This window comes from Hippoglossus hippoglossus, chromosome 5 (assembly GCF_009819705.1).
Source record: "Hippoglossus hippoglossus isolate fHipHip1 chromosome 5, fHipHip1.pri, whole genome shotgun sequence".
Lineage (NCBI taxonomy): Eukaryota > Metazoa > Chordata > Actinopteri > Pleuronectiformes > Pleuronectidae > Hippoglossus > Hippoglossus hippoglossus.
The window spans coordinates 28,075,089-28,092,828 of NC_047155.1; the positions used below are offsets into that span (position 1 = coordinate 28,075,089).

Here is a 17,740-nt window from a genome sequence, read left to right on the forward strand (position 1 = left end):
TAAAGATACAGATTTTCCTAAACAAGTACAATCATTGGCAGCATATCAGCCCAGTAAGCATGCAAAAGAACAGATGTCCTGTGTTGTCATATAAAAATAGAGTCCTCCCTCACACACACACACACACACACACACACACACACACACACACACACACACACAATTTTGACAGAAATAAGGCCACATATCCGTTTCCTTTCTGTTACAATATGACACAAGTTCAATAGTGATGAATCCATTTGTTATTTTTGGCTTGAAGGAAATCCCTCCAACTTACTGTGTTGCTATCAGGTTGAACCATTTCTCTACGTTCCAAAGGTCAGAGACAGAGAATTTCAACCAGACTTCATAGAATCTGTTTTTAGATCCTGTGTTCAAGGGAAGAAAAAAGAGCTCAACCTGTTACAGTAAATCATATCTGGGGTTTATGGTCAAGTACTCACTTTTGCTGGAATTGTTCATGCACACAACAAAGGCATTACAAACAGGGGAAACATCTCAGAAAAGTCTAAATTCGTTGCTAAAAAGCCTGTTTCTACAGCTGCTGGTTGACAGGCCAACACAGGAGAAATGCAGCCATTTATCAAACAGCAGAAGTGACCGGGGAAATGTGTGCATACATTTTAAAAAGCAGTCAACACGGCCTCAGTGTCACTGACACAGCAGTATGTGCACTCAGTTGTCAGTTTATTAGGTACACCTATCTAACACTAATATAGTCACATACAACAGTTCACAAGAGTACTGCATTATGATGAGAGGTGTTTCTATTAATTTGTCAGACGCATTCAAAGCAATGATGGTAGGCTAAATAACAAAAACCCCTGTCTCTATAATGTAGTAGTTATACAGCACCCCTATACTATATAAACTATATCCTTTTATTACAACTCTTCAACACAGTTCAAACACAAACTGAACAGTATAACCATCACAGAGGATTTTTGCAGGACTGCTGTATTAGACTGTATTGGTTTTACCTAATGAACTAATAAAAGAGTGTTTACCAAACCACTGTTTCAATTTTCAGTTTTTCTTCCTCTTTCCACAGAACAACATAAAGGAAAGTAAAGGTGACCCTGACACTTCCACGCATTCTCTGCTACATATGAAATATTCTGGACTGTGAAATGCACACTGATCAGCTCCAGGCAGCTTCAGACAGAGGCGCCCTCAGTCAAGAATGATTCGCCTCAGCTGAGAGAGTTACAATTTAGAGGAAGAGGCTGGACAGCGGAGCACACTGATATGAGGATGTCCTCTGAAACCAGGGCTGAAATAAATTGCACAAACTGATACTGTTAAATGTACGCTTGCTGGAGGAGGTGGAGGTGCTGAAGTGGAGGATATTTCAGTCCTTTCTCCATCTCGAGCCTGTTTCAGGGCCACATAGATATTTCCTGCTTGCAAGCGTCTCCCTTCATGTCCACGTGGGATTAGTTCAGACTTGCCGATGCTCCATCGCTGGATATTGACCTTGAAATGTAGAACATTCATTACCCCTTCAGAGAAAACATTTGAATGTCATCTTCAGCATAGAATAATATACAGCATACACTTTCATGATGCAATAAAAAGAACTGGTGTCCCCTGGTGCTGAGTTGCCACGACCAGGAAAGGATATAATTTCTGTTCCAACAATTTTCAGTTTCCTGTGTTACCGTCAAGCCTTTGAAATGCCCTGAGAATTAATAAACAAGGAAAGGGACCTCTTTCTTCATACGGTCTTTCTTTGCAATTGATAGAAAGCACATTGTCGGCTACTTCAGGATTCATTATTAGAGCAGACAGACCCAGAACTGAATAACGGAGGATTGGAGAATCAACATCAGCAGAAGTTGGGTTTTCAAAAAAATAAATAGTGAATCAGTGACTGAGGAAAAACAGCCAAATGACATGTAAATGCAGCTGTGTGTGACTGCAGAGCTGCGTGTTGCACTTGCAGAGGGAGTATCGTGACAGGAGCTGACAGAAGACAGAACGAGAAACATTAAAAAGATCAAAACTGCACTTTTTTTACACTTGTGATCCAGATCTTGTCAGAAGAATCCTTTACACATACACTTTTATAATGGGGATTTTTCTCTTCTGAAAGTTGTCCCTTTAAGTACACCGTGAAAACAAGCCTGACCCGGTTCCTCTTACCAACCCCTGGAAACCATGCAGAACACACATGCGCACACACACTCACACATGCCCTAATTTTCAGGCATGCACGTTGTGTTCCTTGGTGGTGGTTGCAGTGGGGGTGGACATTGAGGGGGATTCTGAGGTGACAGGCAAGGGGGGGCGGGGTTCAATCCCTCGACTCTTCATGAAGGACAGCAGCTGGTCGGGGATCTCTGCCAGGACGTCCTTGGCCAGACGGGCCATGCTCAAGACCTGGTTGCCTGAGCGGTCGATGTAGTCCCGGAAAGGAACGAACTGGATGGGAAAAGAAGAACGGAAGATGATAGAAAATGTTCCTAAGGTTTGTACTTGATTAATTGTGTTTACCTCTGGTCGAAGCTTGGTCAACACACACACACACACACACACACACACACACACACACACACACACACACACACACACTCTCTCTAACACACAAAACATGTGAATTTTCTCCTGGTGGCTGGCTGTATTATAGGTCATAAACCACAGCCCATCCATGTTAGTGAATGGAACACGGACCAAAAAAAGTCAAATCATTTAGATGAAGTTCTTATCACACGGATATGTCCAATGGTGTATGTTTCTGATAAGATTGGTTTTAATTACTAATATGATGCTATAAAAACAGGGTGAGACATCATGATTGACGTGTTATTGTTCAGGTGGGTATATAGGTGGGACCACAATATCACAGCTCCATTTCATGATCACTACAGCGCAGACTCTGGCTCCAAATGATGTCACCAGTGAAAGGTGGTCTGGGATATTTTGGCTTCATCTTTGTACAGTGGGAGGAAGTGGTGATTTACAGGCCCCTTACTAGCTATCACATCCAACACTGACTTACGAGTTTGCCGTCTCCCACATACTCTGCTTTCATATGTAACCAAACTATGAGCCATACACACAGTGGTCTAGTGCAGTGTATGCGCAGGTATATGGTGTATACACGTTTCAATCAGCATATTGTTCACCCACTTCTAATTTGCCCTCTGGTGCTCATCATTCAGTAGTGTCCTGCAAGCCATTTTTTCCCAGGACAGCAAAAGCATCACCTGCCTGACTATGCCTCTGATTGGTTAGTTAGGATAACACTATCAGAGTTAGCCAATCAGAAGCAGAGTAGGGCATGCCATGTCTGTGTTTGTCTTCCTGGGAACAAATATCACAAGGCCTTTACCTGACCTCCTCACTAACTGAATAATTTTTCAAAACATAACTTGTTAGGCCTCTATTGAAATTCAAACATGAAGTGAACCCCCCCAAAAAACTTCATCAGAAACGACCTTGTGCTGCTTCCTCGGTGCTGCTCGCCAGCAGCTCAGTTAGTGATGGTAGTTCAGCCCCAGAACCAGTACGTGCTCCGTCCCCCCCATGTCCCCCACATCCCTCAGAGAGGATGCTGATGGTGACAGGGATTCTGACTCTAACAACTTCAAGTGGAGTTGTCAACCCCCGATGAGCACTTTGTAATGGCAGAACCATGTAAATTATGTGAATAATATGTAGTGGAGTTATTTATATAGTTATATTTGTAATATTTGAAAACTGTAATATGTATACAGTAATATTTGAAAACTGTCCCATGACAAATCTTACAATTTTATAATGGTGGCCCACTCTGCCTACTCTGTCTGTTTCAAATCAGCTGTTCCAAGTGACAGTTTACAAAAGAAAGTCATAGACTATTTAGTTGACTCAAAATGTATCATCATGTAGTTATTCAGCCATGCAGCCTATAGTCTGTGGGCCAGTATTGATGCAAAATCTGCATCTGCATCGACAATCACAATTGGCTGATTTTTGGGTAAAAAAAATATGCAAGTGTCGTCTTACATGTCACTGTTTATAACACAACCTTTATCCTGCTGGACGGCTGCTTTTCAAATTTAAAAAAGATTAATTTCTCCAGGCACCAGTGCATATATGTGAAAACATTACAGCCTTATTCTATACCCCCTTGAGTGGAGGGACACTAACTGACTTACGTGTTCTCCTTGGGGCTGACCACTACGTGATTATTGCTGAAACCATTCACTACTACAACCCTCAAACCAGTGGACTCAACTTGACTCGATTGCTGCTGATACCATTGTACAGTGGTACAGATTAAATGTCCTCCACATTTCCTGTACACCACAAACCGCATTTTTGGGAGCCATTATGTGAACACACCTCCATCTACTACCTCACGTCTCATTGGCCTGTCCTCTTGATTCCCAGAACTTGCTCAGTGTAACTTTAGTCAACCTTCAGTGTTTTAACCAAAGCACTGTGCTGCAGGATCCAATTCTGAGCCACATCTTTTATATTCAGCTCAATGCAGGTGATTGCAGGTCACAGTGATAAATACGGTGGCCCTGAGAGCTCAACGCACTGCAACTTAAGTAAACACATGCAAGTAGACAAAACACAAGCAAAGTAAGAAAACATCTTCATCAATTTGACAAAACAACACAACACATTACGCACAATTACAGAAAACGACAACGGAAGTGTTTCCAGGGGACAACTAAAAGTGATGGACAGGTCCGGTTGTTGTTGCTGCCGCAGTTTGGAGTTGTTAAATGGTTTATTTTAACATTGTGATCGCATGATTCAGATATTACTGGCGATGTCTAATGTTAACCGAGCGTTGACGTTTTGCTTACTATTAGCCTGCCAATTCAAAAATACGAAATACAACGAAATACACACAATTAAACAACCGGACTGGTCCATCACTTTTAGTTGTCCCCTGGAAACACTTCCGTTGTTGTTTTCTGTAATTGTGCGTAATGTGTTGTGTTGTTTTGTCAAATTGATGAAGATGTTTTCTTACTTTGCTTGTGTTTTGTCTACTTGCATGTGTTTTCTTATTTTGCAGAGCGTTGAGCTCTCAGGGCCACCGTAGATAAACTTAAAATCAACATAAAAGGAGAGCAGTAGTGTGTATGTAGAATATACTGCACCTGGACGATGTCTCTCTCAGCTAAGCGCCCCCTGGAGGAAACTCTGACTTCATCCCCATCCAGCTCCTCCATAGCTGCAGACAAACACAAAATTGAACTGTTAGGTAGAGGCATTATATATTGTACATCCTACATGTATTTTTCAGAAGAAAACTAGATGTGCTGCAAGTCTAGACAAGCCTGTCTCCTTACCATCGAGCTTCTATATAACTAAACGGCAACTGCAACAATACAAAAAAAGTGTGTCAAGTTCCAAAAACATTTACACAGAACATATCTGTAAAATATTCACAGTGTTTGTTTTCTGCCAAAATATTCAATATCCACATAGTGACATACTGAATTTAGTTATGGTTGTTTCACAGATTGTAATATTCCAGTCTGATTTACAACAGAAAACATTTTACGGTGACTACAGAGACAACATGTTTATCTACATTTAACCCAAAACACCATCTTCACCAAAGTGCGTCTGCTGCAGAAACCAATCCACTGATGGGACTCGACCGCTGTCCACCTCATCCATCCCATAACACCTCTGCTGCTGTTAATACGTGTTTCATTCATTCAATAAACACATGGCCTCTGAACACTAACCAGCCAGCTTTAGGTTTCCTACTAAATGTATTTGGTGAAAAGTAATTTCTAGTGAACCGAATTTGAATGGGGGACTGACCTTGCAGACATTGATATAAATATCACATCATAAAAATATCATCAATACCATCAACCCAAGTTTAAACAAGCCAAAGTATTCAGTTTCATCAAAACATTATATGAAGATCAGTAATGGTTTTCCAAAATATGAACTGTGTTTGAAGCATGAGATTGAAAGGAAATTCATATGCTTTAATGTATTAGCCTCCTGATCCCATGTAAGATGAGAGGCATCTTTTTGTTTTAATGTGGTGTCTATGTATGTGAAGTAGTCATGGGGAGATCAGTTTTCTACCAGTCTACGGTGCTTAATTATTCTTTATTTTCACAACTGGTGTTCTTTTTTCCATCACTGGTAGAATTCATTATAAGTCTGCAGTACAAAGTTTGGCTGGCTAACTGAACTCCACTTCCAGAGTAAACAACGTTAATTACCTCTCACAGGAAATAGTTTACCCACAAACTGTACAATATTGTTGAAGAATTTGTTTTTCATTTCGATCCTCTGAAGGAGTTCTTTGTCTACCTGTGCAATGATTCTGTCAGCAGACACAACAAAAACATAGCACTGGTTTCTGTGCCATTCCCTTTGTTTCTTCTTGGGTAAGGTGACTAAGGGAGAAACCCTCTTGTAGATCCATGTAGCTCAAACAAAATGGTTTATTTTAAACCAAAAATGTAAAAGTTTAGCAGAGATGCCCCTGCTGCTGGCCTGTGGACGAGGTGTCCCACTTCAGACCCTTGGGAGGGGGTCTATTCACTGTAGGTGTCAGTCTCACTCTTTCATGTGATTAGGATTCAATTTGGTTATTTGCAATGTGCATTCACCCTTGTCCACAGGGACCATGTGTCCCTCTGCCTGAGTCTCAGAAGGCAGAGTGAGCCACCAATTATATGGTGGGAAGTGGAAAGAGATGAGGGGAAAAGAACAAACTGAGAGGGAATACGTAAAGTGAAAGCAATTATAAAAAGGTTTGTGTGAAATTGAATGCAAGGGTCAGTGTATCCAAAAATCTTCAAAATAGTGGAATGAAATTCAAGAGTTCTTGACCAATCAGAAAAGTCCCACCCTAAGGCTCATGTGCTTTCAGGAAGAAGTTCCTCCTGAACAAGCACTTTTTTGGGGATAGAACATTTCCCAGAACCTAATTTAGACCCTGCTGGTACCTCAAGCTTTATTCAATTCAATTTTATTTTTATAGCGCCAAATCATAATATACATTATCTCAAGGCACTTTACATAGAAGGTCAAGACCTTAAAAACCATAGAGAAACCCAACAGTTCCCACAATGAGCAGCACTTAGGACTCACTTCTGCTCACCACAGTTGTAAAGAGTGGATACACACACATTAGTTCCCTGTTGATGTTGGTCTTTTCATGGAATTTATTATAAGAATTATATTATTTCACCCCAGATATCCTGTGACATTAAACTGCACATGAAGTGATGAAAAAACTAAACAGAAGTAAATGGTAAATCCCTAAATTAAATGGATAATATTCAGAATATGCCAAATGTGCATGAAATGAAATGTGTGTAATTTATACAAAATACCTTTTTGTTCAGCTACACAGTCAAAAGACGTGTCTTGCGTTGTGTCGTGGCGTTATTTCTACATTTGATGGTGTGTATTGTAGTTCTCAGTAAAACACGACAGTGTTGTCATTTGATGTTGCCTGATGTTTTATTTTCCTCAGTTCATTACTCAAATTCTCCACAGGGATTAAGAAAAGTTAATCTTTCCTTCTGTTTGTCTTCAGACATTTTTTTTTAATGAAAGCTACACTTACGCAACAGTTTTGGCCCATTTTCTATCACATTTTCAAACACGTCTCTCAAATGCTTCCACAAAATATGCGTGACATGTATTTTTAGCAGCACAAGGAGGCAGACAGATGAGCCTGAGGGAACAGAGAAGAAAAGATGCAAGAGTGGATGAAACAAGTCAGAACAGAATTGGTAATAATAATAAACTTCTGATTTCAAAAGGCTGATCCTCACACGGTGCTTCCTGAGAGGTTTGATGTGGAGGTTTGATCACCAAGAGAGCAGACCTGGGCAAAACAAACAACTGAATACATTTATTGTATTGCAGTAGGAATGCATCATATATTCTCCTTTGCAAACCTCATTTCTGCTTTTCAAGCTTTTCAAGCATCACAGAGGGTAAATCAGACACACATGGACAAGTTCAGGATGCTGAGTGACAGAAACTGTGAAATGTTCTGCTGAGCCCACACCGACACTGACAGGAGGCCAGTAAAAGGAACAACAAAGATGATTCAGTGAATGCAGCAGTGAAGCTGTGATCTTGTCACTTTAATTCCTGCAAGTCTCTTGTACTTTAGTCTTATCTGATTTAAGTGAAGTGGACCTCTGTCTGTACAGTTCAGTTCAATCAGATTGGTGACTGAGGTAGGTGGATTTACAAATAGCGTCACCACATGTCCACCATTATTCTCTAACACCGCTTGAGTTTCCCTCGCTCTGTCACACACAAGCTTTCACATCTATTTGCTGCCTGCACAGTGACTCACAGGCCCCAATGTCGGACTGTTCCTTTCTGATTTATTTTGCCATTAAACCTTGATTTATTTCCATAGTGCTCAGAAGATGAGCTTCTCTGAATTTTACATTACATTTCAAATATGTAAAAATACCTTACTTCCTACAAAATGATACATTTGCCATCACATGTAGATGCAGCATGGTAGTAAATTGAGATTGGTGGGATATAATCTCTTTGCGGAAATTGAATAGCATTTTGGGATTGGTTGGTAAGGTAAATTAAGTAAAACACAATTAAACATAAATGGCAGCAAAAAGGATTAAATCAGGTAACATGTAAAATGTAAGAGCTCCCCTGTCAGGCCACTGTTTGGTCGGCCTGTTCTGGGCTACTGTTGATGCATGGAGGTGAAACATGATGGACGCCAAGGAAAAGGATCTGCTCATGATGTAAATATAAGGAGCTCATTTAAGGCCTGTTGCACACTGGAGGATTTTCAACTCTTAAACAGATTTTAAAAACACAAGACATAATGACAGATTTAAAGGTTCAATGTGTAGAATTTAGTGACATCTAGTGGTGGAGTTGCATGTTGCATCTGAATACCCCTCACCTCACCCTCCCCTTCCAAACATGAAAGAGAACCTGTGGTAACCTTCAGTTGTCATAAAAACTCAAAAGGTTTTTAGTTTGTCCAGTTTGGTAGCCTCCGTAGAGAGGATCCACTCCTGATGTAAATATATATATATATATATAAGTATTTAAATATAAAGGGCCCATTCTCAGGTAAAGAAAACTACAATCTGTACAATTTGATTACACACTAGTTATCATATTTTATATTCAATTTCTGCCAATAGATCCCTTTCACCTAAATCTTACACACTGGACGTTTAACAGATTTTTTTTTTTTAACAGATTTTTAATTTTATAATTGTCTGAGCTACCCACTAGACTAGGAAAAAATGTCGCTAAGGCGATTGCAGAGACTTGAGATCTCACAGAAACTTGCGTGACCAAACATTATTTCAGAAGAAAAACAACATCGTCAGTTAGCTGCACTTGCGTGTGTTGTTTTGCAGCACAAGATCTATTGTTGTGTTTAGTCGCAGCTGTACAACAATCCAATCCAACAACATCCAATTGGTGACGCTTCCTGGTCAGCTCACTCTCATTGGCTGTTGCGGGTTTATGCTCAATATTCAGTTGGAGCCGATTTTGATTCGAGATCGGGGAGGCTCGGTAGCGTTAAGAATATTTAATAAACGCATCACACTTTGGGATTATTTGGGTAGATAATCAGTTCTGATTGGCCTCTTATCGAGAAAGCCCCAACGAACATTGGAACAGAAACACACAGATTCTTAGTTTCAGGTGATTATACACTAATGGAAACATGATTTTAAATGTTATAATACATTTCTGCAGATAGATCGAGATAGAGAAGTTTAAGAAAAAAACATTTGAATCTTTTACTTTTATAAACAACTGAATAGGACCCAGAGTTAATATTCAGCCTGTGGACAATAGTTGTTACAACAACACTTAAAACTCAGCTCACCTACTTCAACAGGACTGTGTGGGTCTGGTTTGATTGGATTTGATTGACAGCAGACTGAAAATATAATAAACCAGCTCCATAGACGTCATCAGGTTCTGGTGCATACAAGTATATGATATAACCTTTGTTCTTTAAAACACAACCGGAAATAAGAATCTCTCATGAAGCGTAAAACTATAATCCTGGTGAAGAAGAATGTTTTCGAAGCCTTTAAGAATTGGATCAAATAAATGAAATGAAAATTAAATTGTTTTTTAACAAAGACTCCTGCCAACAGAGAACCAGGGACCCTGTGCTCAGGGCAGAATTCAGACTACACAATAACATCCTGACAACGGGCCAACCCAACAGATGTTAGGTGCCTGGAACCAAACTGAGCATCAGGCACAAAAAAATGCTTTTTATCCATGTAATAAGTAATAGTGCAAAACAACCATTGCAGCGTCTTTAAATTATGACATTGCAACAAAAGGTTGGTGGGTCATTAATTTGATGACTTGTACTATATGTTGTTCCACCATAATAACAAATATGGGCACTGAACCATCTTCCATGCATGACTGTAAACATGGAGATGTGAAAGTGATTCTGATTCTCAACAGGAATGAAATTCTATTCATATGCATCGAATGTGCAACCATTTTCCCCCTGTGTCAAGAAAATGACTATACTGGATTACTATTTGGAATACCAAATATGGATGTGACATGAATTCTATATGTGGGCTTATATTTTGGAATCTGTACATTATTCTTCAATGTATATTTATTAAACTATGATATGAATATATTCTGTATTGCTGATATATCACATGATTTGTTCAAAATGGGTTGTGGGTATTTAAGATGGCGATTGTTCTTTATCAGAAGTTTCAGGAACAGCCTCGTGCTCCAGGAGCTTTAGTGTGTGTGAATTTATCTTTTTTAAATGTGTTGTGATGTTTTGTTGAGACCAGCACCCATAAAATGTTTCACTGGATTTGTGTGCTATTCCCATTTTTTGATTTCAAGAAAATTACACCGCATGATTCATACCTGTGTCACTGTGTCAATGTCACCTTTTGTGCACATATTTAACCTCCACATCCACACTATATTTTTGGTTTTTCCTGGAGCCAACCTTCACTGCCCAGTGACTCCAACTTCACATTCATTCATAACATTATGATTATGTACATAAACATTTGTCTATGGTGCTGTCACATAAACACTAAAGGTCCCCTGGTACCTCACCCACTTTAGACACAGGCTTGAGGAAAGGTGGATGCAGGAATTTATGATTCTTCTATCTTCTAATCGGACACAGAGAGCATCTAAGAAGAGACTTAAATATCTAATATCTGCAAAGATCTGTTATTACAATATAAAAATACCATGCAAGGATATCTTGCTCTTTGGCAGCGCTGAAAAAAGGGATGAATGGAGCTATAAAAATCAAACCCAAGCTGTAACAAAGTGCAGTTCTCCGATAAAAGCAGGTCATTTAATTAAAGACACACTGTTATTGGCTGGTGGTTAATTACATATCAAGCCTCCGGAAATGTTCTCTGTTGGAAAGGTTGAAATTTCCCATATGTTGGTCTTGAAAATGAAGACATTCAAGCAGATTTCTAATTAGCATCTCAGTTATCACTGACTGTGGAGAGAGAGTGGTGGCGTTCTGTCTGAATGCACGACTCAGAGCCTCATAACTAAATAGAAGCTCTTAACTTTGTACAGCAGCCCATCATGAGCCAGCAGCTCTAGTGTGACACATCTGCTCCACTGCAGGATAGAATGTCATGGGAACCATTAGACATCATCATCATCTGAGAATCAGTATTCAGAATGTCCCATGGAGCCTCCTCACTCCCACAGACAACGTTCAGTGACAGGCCTCATCCTTGAATCTGGTGAGTTAATGCTCGTCAACATGCAATATTTTATCACTTTAAATGACTGACGTGTGAAAAAGGGCAAGCTAAACAATTTGTTCTCAGGAGGAAGCCAAATGTTCTCTTTGAAATGCAAGAATTTTACATCTCCATGGAAACTAATTTAGTAAATAGGTCAAGGCGTCTGAAAGACACAGTGTGTGCACGTCAAGAGTCTTTGTTAAACTGTACTTACATGTACAGTATCATTAAAGCACCATTAACCCCCCCCATCGGAGCCTACAGGTGGATGCTGGGGTGGTGGAGGGGCTGAAGCAACTGGCAGCAATACTGCAGCAGCAGCGCGAGTAAAGGGGACGATGGGAAATTTCTCTCTGCTTAAATAGACCAACTGATAAGGTGGGTGTGTATTATAGATGGTTGTGGAGAGTGAGGTATGTCACATGATGTATGTCACATGATTGGCGCAGCGCAGCTCGAGTTGGCTGAACTAGCTCGCAAGCGTCGCTCCATGAATGATTTTCACAACGCAGCAGTGAAAGTAAAGAAAAGGCTCCTCTATTGCGTTGATTGTAAATGGACTGATGCGCCCCAAACACACACACACACACACACACACACACACACACACACACACACACACACACACACACACACACACACACACTTACCATCAAACTCAGCAGGGCCCACTCCTACTATGATGATAGACATGGGCAGGGAGGCTGCCTGTGGAGAGAACACAGGGGGCTTGTAAGCCACACGACAGATCCCTGACTCAAAAATACACACTGTTTATACCAAGTACACACATATGTACGTATGAACACAATCTACTGAGACTATTTGTTCACTGGGTTGTAAACTGTTGATTTATTAAGTCGCCATTGTGACATATAAGGGAAATATGGGAAATCACGAGTGGCTGAGACCAAATGACCATGACTGAATAAAGAGCATCCACCTGTGTGGGGTCTCTATGGGGTTCGTTAGGAAACAATCATGTATCATTGAAGTGGGTTTGAATGTTATTCTTTGTCCATACATACTTATCTTGGAGCCGTGTACATTTTTCAGCTGACAATGCACACATTAAAGCTGTAGTGATATACCTCTAACTGTAATATTTAAAGTGTAACTTCAACCTCCTCTGAGACTTACTTCACCCACTGATCATTTTGAAAATGCTGTGAGTGGCAGTGTCAATGTCGCAACATTTTCAGCTCATAATAAAATTATCTGGACATTGAGTTGTTAATAGCAGATGTTTGTGGAAAACACATGTTACAGTACAAAGTAGAGTTCATGTTATGACCCTGTTCAGACCTGGTATTAACATCCATCTCAGGTGATCCAATCAGCTCTAAATTCATGTGTCAACACACCCAAGATTCACTGAGGATACATTTGAGATCTGATCACTTAGACCACATTGGAAAGACGTCTGACACACATGTGCAGTGACCTATTTGAGGCCACCACTATTACTAATAATAACACTGACTCATGTATACATTTTTTCACATTAATAAAATCTTCTCTCATTGTAAAGCTGCATGAAATGATTCATTCAGCCCTGTCTGGCTCTACATAGTTGAACTGGCTAAAAACAACAATCATTCAAACAGAAGTAGTCTATATGTTAAGGTCTGAAAAGGGCCTTACACACAGTGTTGTGTTGTGTTTTGTTTGCAATGTTGACTCACATTCACCACAGCCTCCTTGGTCTGATCCATGTCTGAGATGACACCGTCTGTAATCATCAACAGCACAAAGTACTGGGAGCCGTCGGTCACTTCTCCCGCACATCTAAATACATAATACACACACACACACACACACACACACACACACACACACACACACACACACACACACACACACACATCCCACACACACAGAGAGAGAGATAGAGAGAGAGAGAGAGAGAGAGAGAGAGAGAGAGAGAGAGAGAGAGAGAGAGAGATTGGTTAATTAAAATAACATTTGAGATAGTCTAATGTGGTGGTACTGATCACAGACACTTTGGTCACACGGACATGTTAAATTATATGTAAAGACAAACCTCTGCATCACTGCTCACATTTGAAATGTCACTTCATCCTGATAATCAGTCTTCCAGAAAACATTTTCATATGGATGTTTGGTAATGTCTCAAAATTATAGCATTAACTGAAAGCAGCTCATAAAGTCTATCAAAGTGATTTCATGGGACCAGCAGTGTGCAGGGAGGTTATAGGATCATGACATTGTATGAGGGGGATCATTGACACCAGGGCTCACTCTGGCTGGAATCTCGCTGTCAGGAAATGCACAAGTTTGATTGGCCAATAGAATGCGTTTCCAGTTTGTCATTCGCTGCACATCAGCACGGCGGCTGTAAACACGCAGTGTGGTCTCAAAGAAATGGAAAAGAGGCCGACATACAATCATGCCAGTCTAAATACAATATCAGTGTGAATACATATTTAATTGAATTAATTTACCTGATAGTTCTCACATATAATCTGTTAAGAGGACAAAAGAGTGAGTGGAGAGTTCTTCTCTGCCACAGACTTATCATCAAATATTATTCCAAACTGACACTGTGTGTGTGTGTGTGTGTGTGTGTGTGTGTGTGGCAGATAATGTGAGGATCCCAGCAGGGAGGAGGTAGACCTGCTGTCTGACTCACTGTTTGATTGGCTTACACTCTGTCTGGCCTGAGGCTAAGAGCAGACAAAATGGCAAACTGTCTTTCTGTCTGCTAGATTTCTCCTGTCTGTCTCTACACCTGTCCCTATTGTTTCCTCCATCTTTCCTCCTCTGTCGTCTTCCTCTTGCAGACCCCTGCTCCCTCACTTGCTTTCTGTGCAGAATAATGGAAAAGTGCATCAACAGGTAAAACAATGGAACTGGGGAACAAATTGTGCTGTTACAGTAGATTTTCAGTGTCTCAAGCTAAAGTCCGCAGAAAGTCTGTCACTTCCATTATTCACTGTGCAGCTGCAGTTTTTTCTCCTCACGGGGTAAAATAAATGCAAATACAGGAAGATATGAAAGTTCATAACGTAAATATATGTCACTCGTAGATCTGATGTTTTTTTCAGTTGAACACGCCCCTGGCAGAGGAAGAAATTCATAGGACATTGTTGAATTTACCCTTTAACCTTAATATAACCACTGTTGATGTGTACACATTAACTACATAGCCACAGTTGTGTATGAGCACTTGAAATGTATATAAATGTATACATCAACAACTCTGTTCACATAACAAACAGATCCACGGAGAGAGTAGCACAAAATGATGTATGATGTAAGCTCTAGTATGCTACTGCTGAAGCAGGTCGTAGGAATGACGTGTAACAGACTCTAGTGATGTTGGTGTGAAAGCTGAGCACTGTCAAGTAATTCTTGACGGCAAAGCTGATGACATATCACTGAAATCGGACTGAAAGAGAAGAGACGTTGAAGAGAGCAGGGAGGGAGTGAAGAGTGTAACTGGAAACATGATATTAAATCGGAGGCAATAACACCAACTGTGAAATGACTCATTGGCCCTCGGACTAATATTAATTCCACGCTGTGCCACTGGAGAACACACAAGCTACTCAAGCTTTCTGTACTGGCCCCAAATCTTGTATCAAATACAATAGCGATTTGTGGAAACAGATCCGGAGGTTATTACATTATTATTCTTATTATATTCAGTAAGAGAAGGTTTTACCCAAAGTTACTTCAAATAAATGCATTCAAATTTCTCTATTAAATAATAACACAACAGTCATTTTGCTGCTGCAATGCTTTATATCGAGCTGAATTACAGAGCTTTTATTTTGAAATGTTTTGAACTTGGGTCTAAAGATTGTGTTGATTGCTTAACAGACCTTTGAAATAGTAACAAAGCAAATTCAGTGTCATTTTATGAAAAAACATTGACTAACTTTCTAACTTCACTCTGCACCATAGACTGTTTATGAAAAGCTCTGCACACAAACAATAGAAAGTTTTTTGTAGAACTGTTGAGGACTCACTTAAGACACCGAATCATTCTGAAATACATTAACACAGGACAAGGGAACAGATCATTCCAAACAGGCAGGTTCAGAACAGGGACTGCACTTGTATCACCGAAATTGGAAACAAACTGTATCAAGCAACATACAAGACAGAAGTTGGGCAAATGACGAAGCAATAAGTGTAAACTCGGTTCTCATTTTCACTGGCTTTCATGACTTTTATGATTGTTCTTACACTAAGCTGTTGTTATGACATGAACAGTTACATGTGGCTGTGTATATTTATGTGCATATGGATTACACCATGCATCTTCCACCTCCACCTCCTCTATCTCTGTTTTCATCACAACTCTTTACCTCCCACATGGATGACAGCAGCAAAGTAGAGGTGGATGAGGAGCAGTGTGGGGAAGAGCTGGACCAAGCAGATGAAGAGGAGAAAAAGGGGGAGTTTATTTAAGAAAACAAAATACGAGGGGAGTAAAAACCAGAGTAGGAGAAGCAGGTGAAAGACAAGAAGAAATGAGAAAGTGAGAAAGACAACAAGGATGTGGGGGAGGAAGAGGGACAGTAAAGAGGGGAAGATAGTCAGCGTATGAAAAAAGGGAACGAGGGGAGAGTAGTGCATCTGATGATATGGTGAAAAAACAAGTTTCAAATAAAAAGAACAAGGACAGAGAAGAAATAACGGTGTATGCTCTCTCTTTCTCTCTGTGGATGTCAATGTATCTTGAAGCTCTTGAACCCACAGATGAACAACCCAGCACTACACTCCATTTGATTATCCAACCACAACCACTCAACTGGAACAGGATATTATTTCTTCATGTGGGAGCTAAAAATACAGTAACAGGTAATAAGCAGCCAGAATCCGGGAAAAAACTGAACACCGGCTCTACTCCAACAGCATTTCATTGGTGAAATTAAAATTGTTTTTAATAAGAGCCTGCAGGATGATATGTGCTGCAGGGTTCAACATGAAGACACACTGTATTAAGCTATTCCTATCTATTTATGTCACCGAAGCACTCCCATTGTGGCTGTCAGAAATTAATAGAGCACTCAATGTGTGACCCACTTGATGCAAATACTTAAAGCCAGGGTTGGTAAGCCAGGAACATTTTGCCAATTTCATTTGGTCCGAATATAATAGTTGGACATTTCAGTCCTTGAGGGCCACAGACACCGGCTATTGTTCTTTTTTTTGTGATGGCTACTGAGACATGAAGATGGGGCCATACCTTTAATGGGGCAACTGCATCAGCTGTTAAAAAGGGACAACTCTTTGAATTAGAGACTGCGGCAACAGGGGCATGTGAAATAACTAAATATGCATAACAACTCATATTTAAAGCCCTGGTTGTGGGCTATAATCGACTTTACTTTATTGATAGTAATATTGTTTAATAATTATGTAATAAATCAATGTCAAATATACAACTTTAAATGTTATATATTTGATTAATATAATAACCTGTAATCATGGACATGTTAGAAGACAATTGACTCCTAGAAACCAACATAATGAAGCTCTCCCCTGTTTCCTCTTCCAAGCCACCAACCTGGCAACCATTGTACAAGGTGCAACAAGGGGGACAAGACCATCAGGAGTAACAGGAGGTTTCTTTGTTGGTCGCTATGCGAAACAGGCTGATGATGTTTGATGACCTGGTTCCTGCTACTTTACCACTTCTGCGGTAGTAAGGTTCTTAGGATGGTAACAGTGAGGCAGTGAGCAGCAGACTGTTTTACATGAATATTGTAAGTGAAGGAGTTATTTAATGTTCATACTGAAGTAAAGAAGTTATAAACCTGGAAGACAAAGGCATCCAAATACTTCAAAATAACTTCTTAATGCATTGAGGACCGGCAGTGTGAATTCAGAACACCAGTCAAAGTTTAATAGCAAAATCAGCTTCAGGCAACAGGAATAGAATAACTTTAATTTGACTCTGTTTTCTACTCTAAATTCTAAGATGCTGATGATATAAACTTCTATACAAAGATAATAACATTGGCAAAGTATTGTGT

At 40.0% G+C, this 17,740-nt stretch overlaps 1 protein-coding gene across 1 annotated transcript in view; it reads right to left on the reverse strand.

Annotated features, from left to right (window-relative positions):
* Nucleotides 1–1,954: 1,954 nt before the first annotated feature.
* Nucleotides 1,955–17,740, reverse strand: part of LOC117760922 (copine-9-like) — a 175,189-nt gene continuing 159,403 nt past the window's right edge. The window contains exons 17-20 of the mRNA XM_034584341.1: nucleotides 13,415–13,517; nucleotides 12,380–12,437; nucleotides 5,106–5,179; nucleotides 1,955–2,424 (exon numbers count right to left, since the gene is read on the reverse strand). Coding sequence (XP_034440232.1) covers nucleotides 2,206–2,424; nucleotides 5,106–5,179; nucleotides 12,380–12,437; nucleotides 13,415–13,517 — 454 coding nt within the window. The 3' untranslated portion in view covers nucleotides 1,955–2,205. The remainder of the gene's footprint in view (nucleotides 2,425–5,105; nucleotides 5,180–12,379; nucleotides 12,438–13,414; nucleotides 13,518–17,740) is intronic.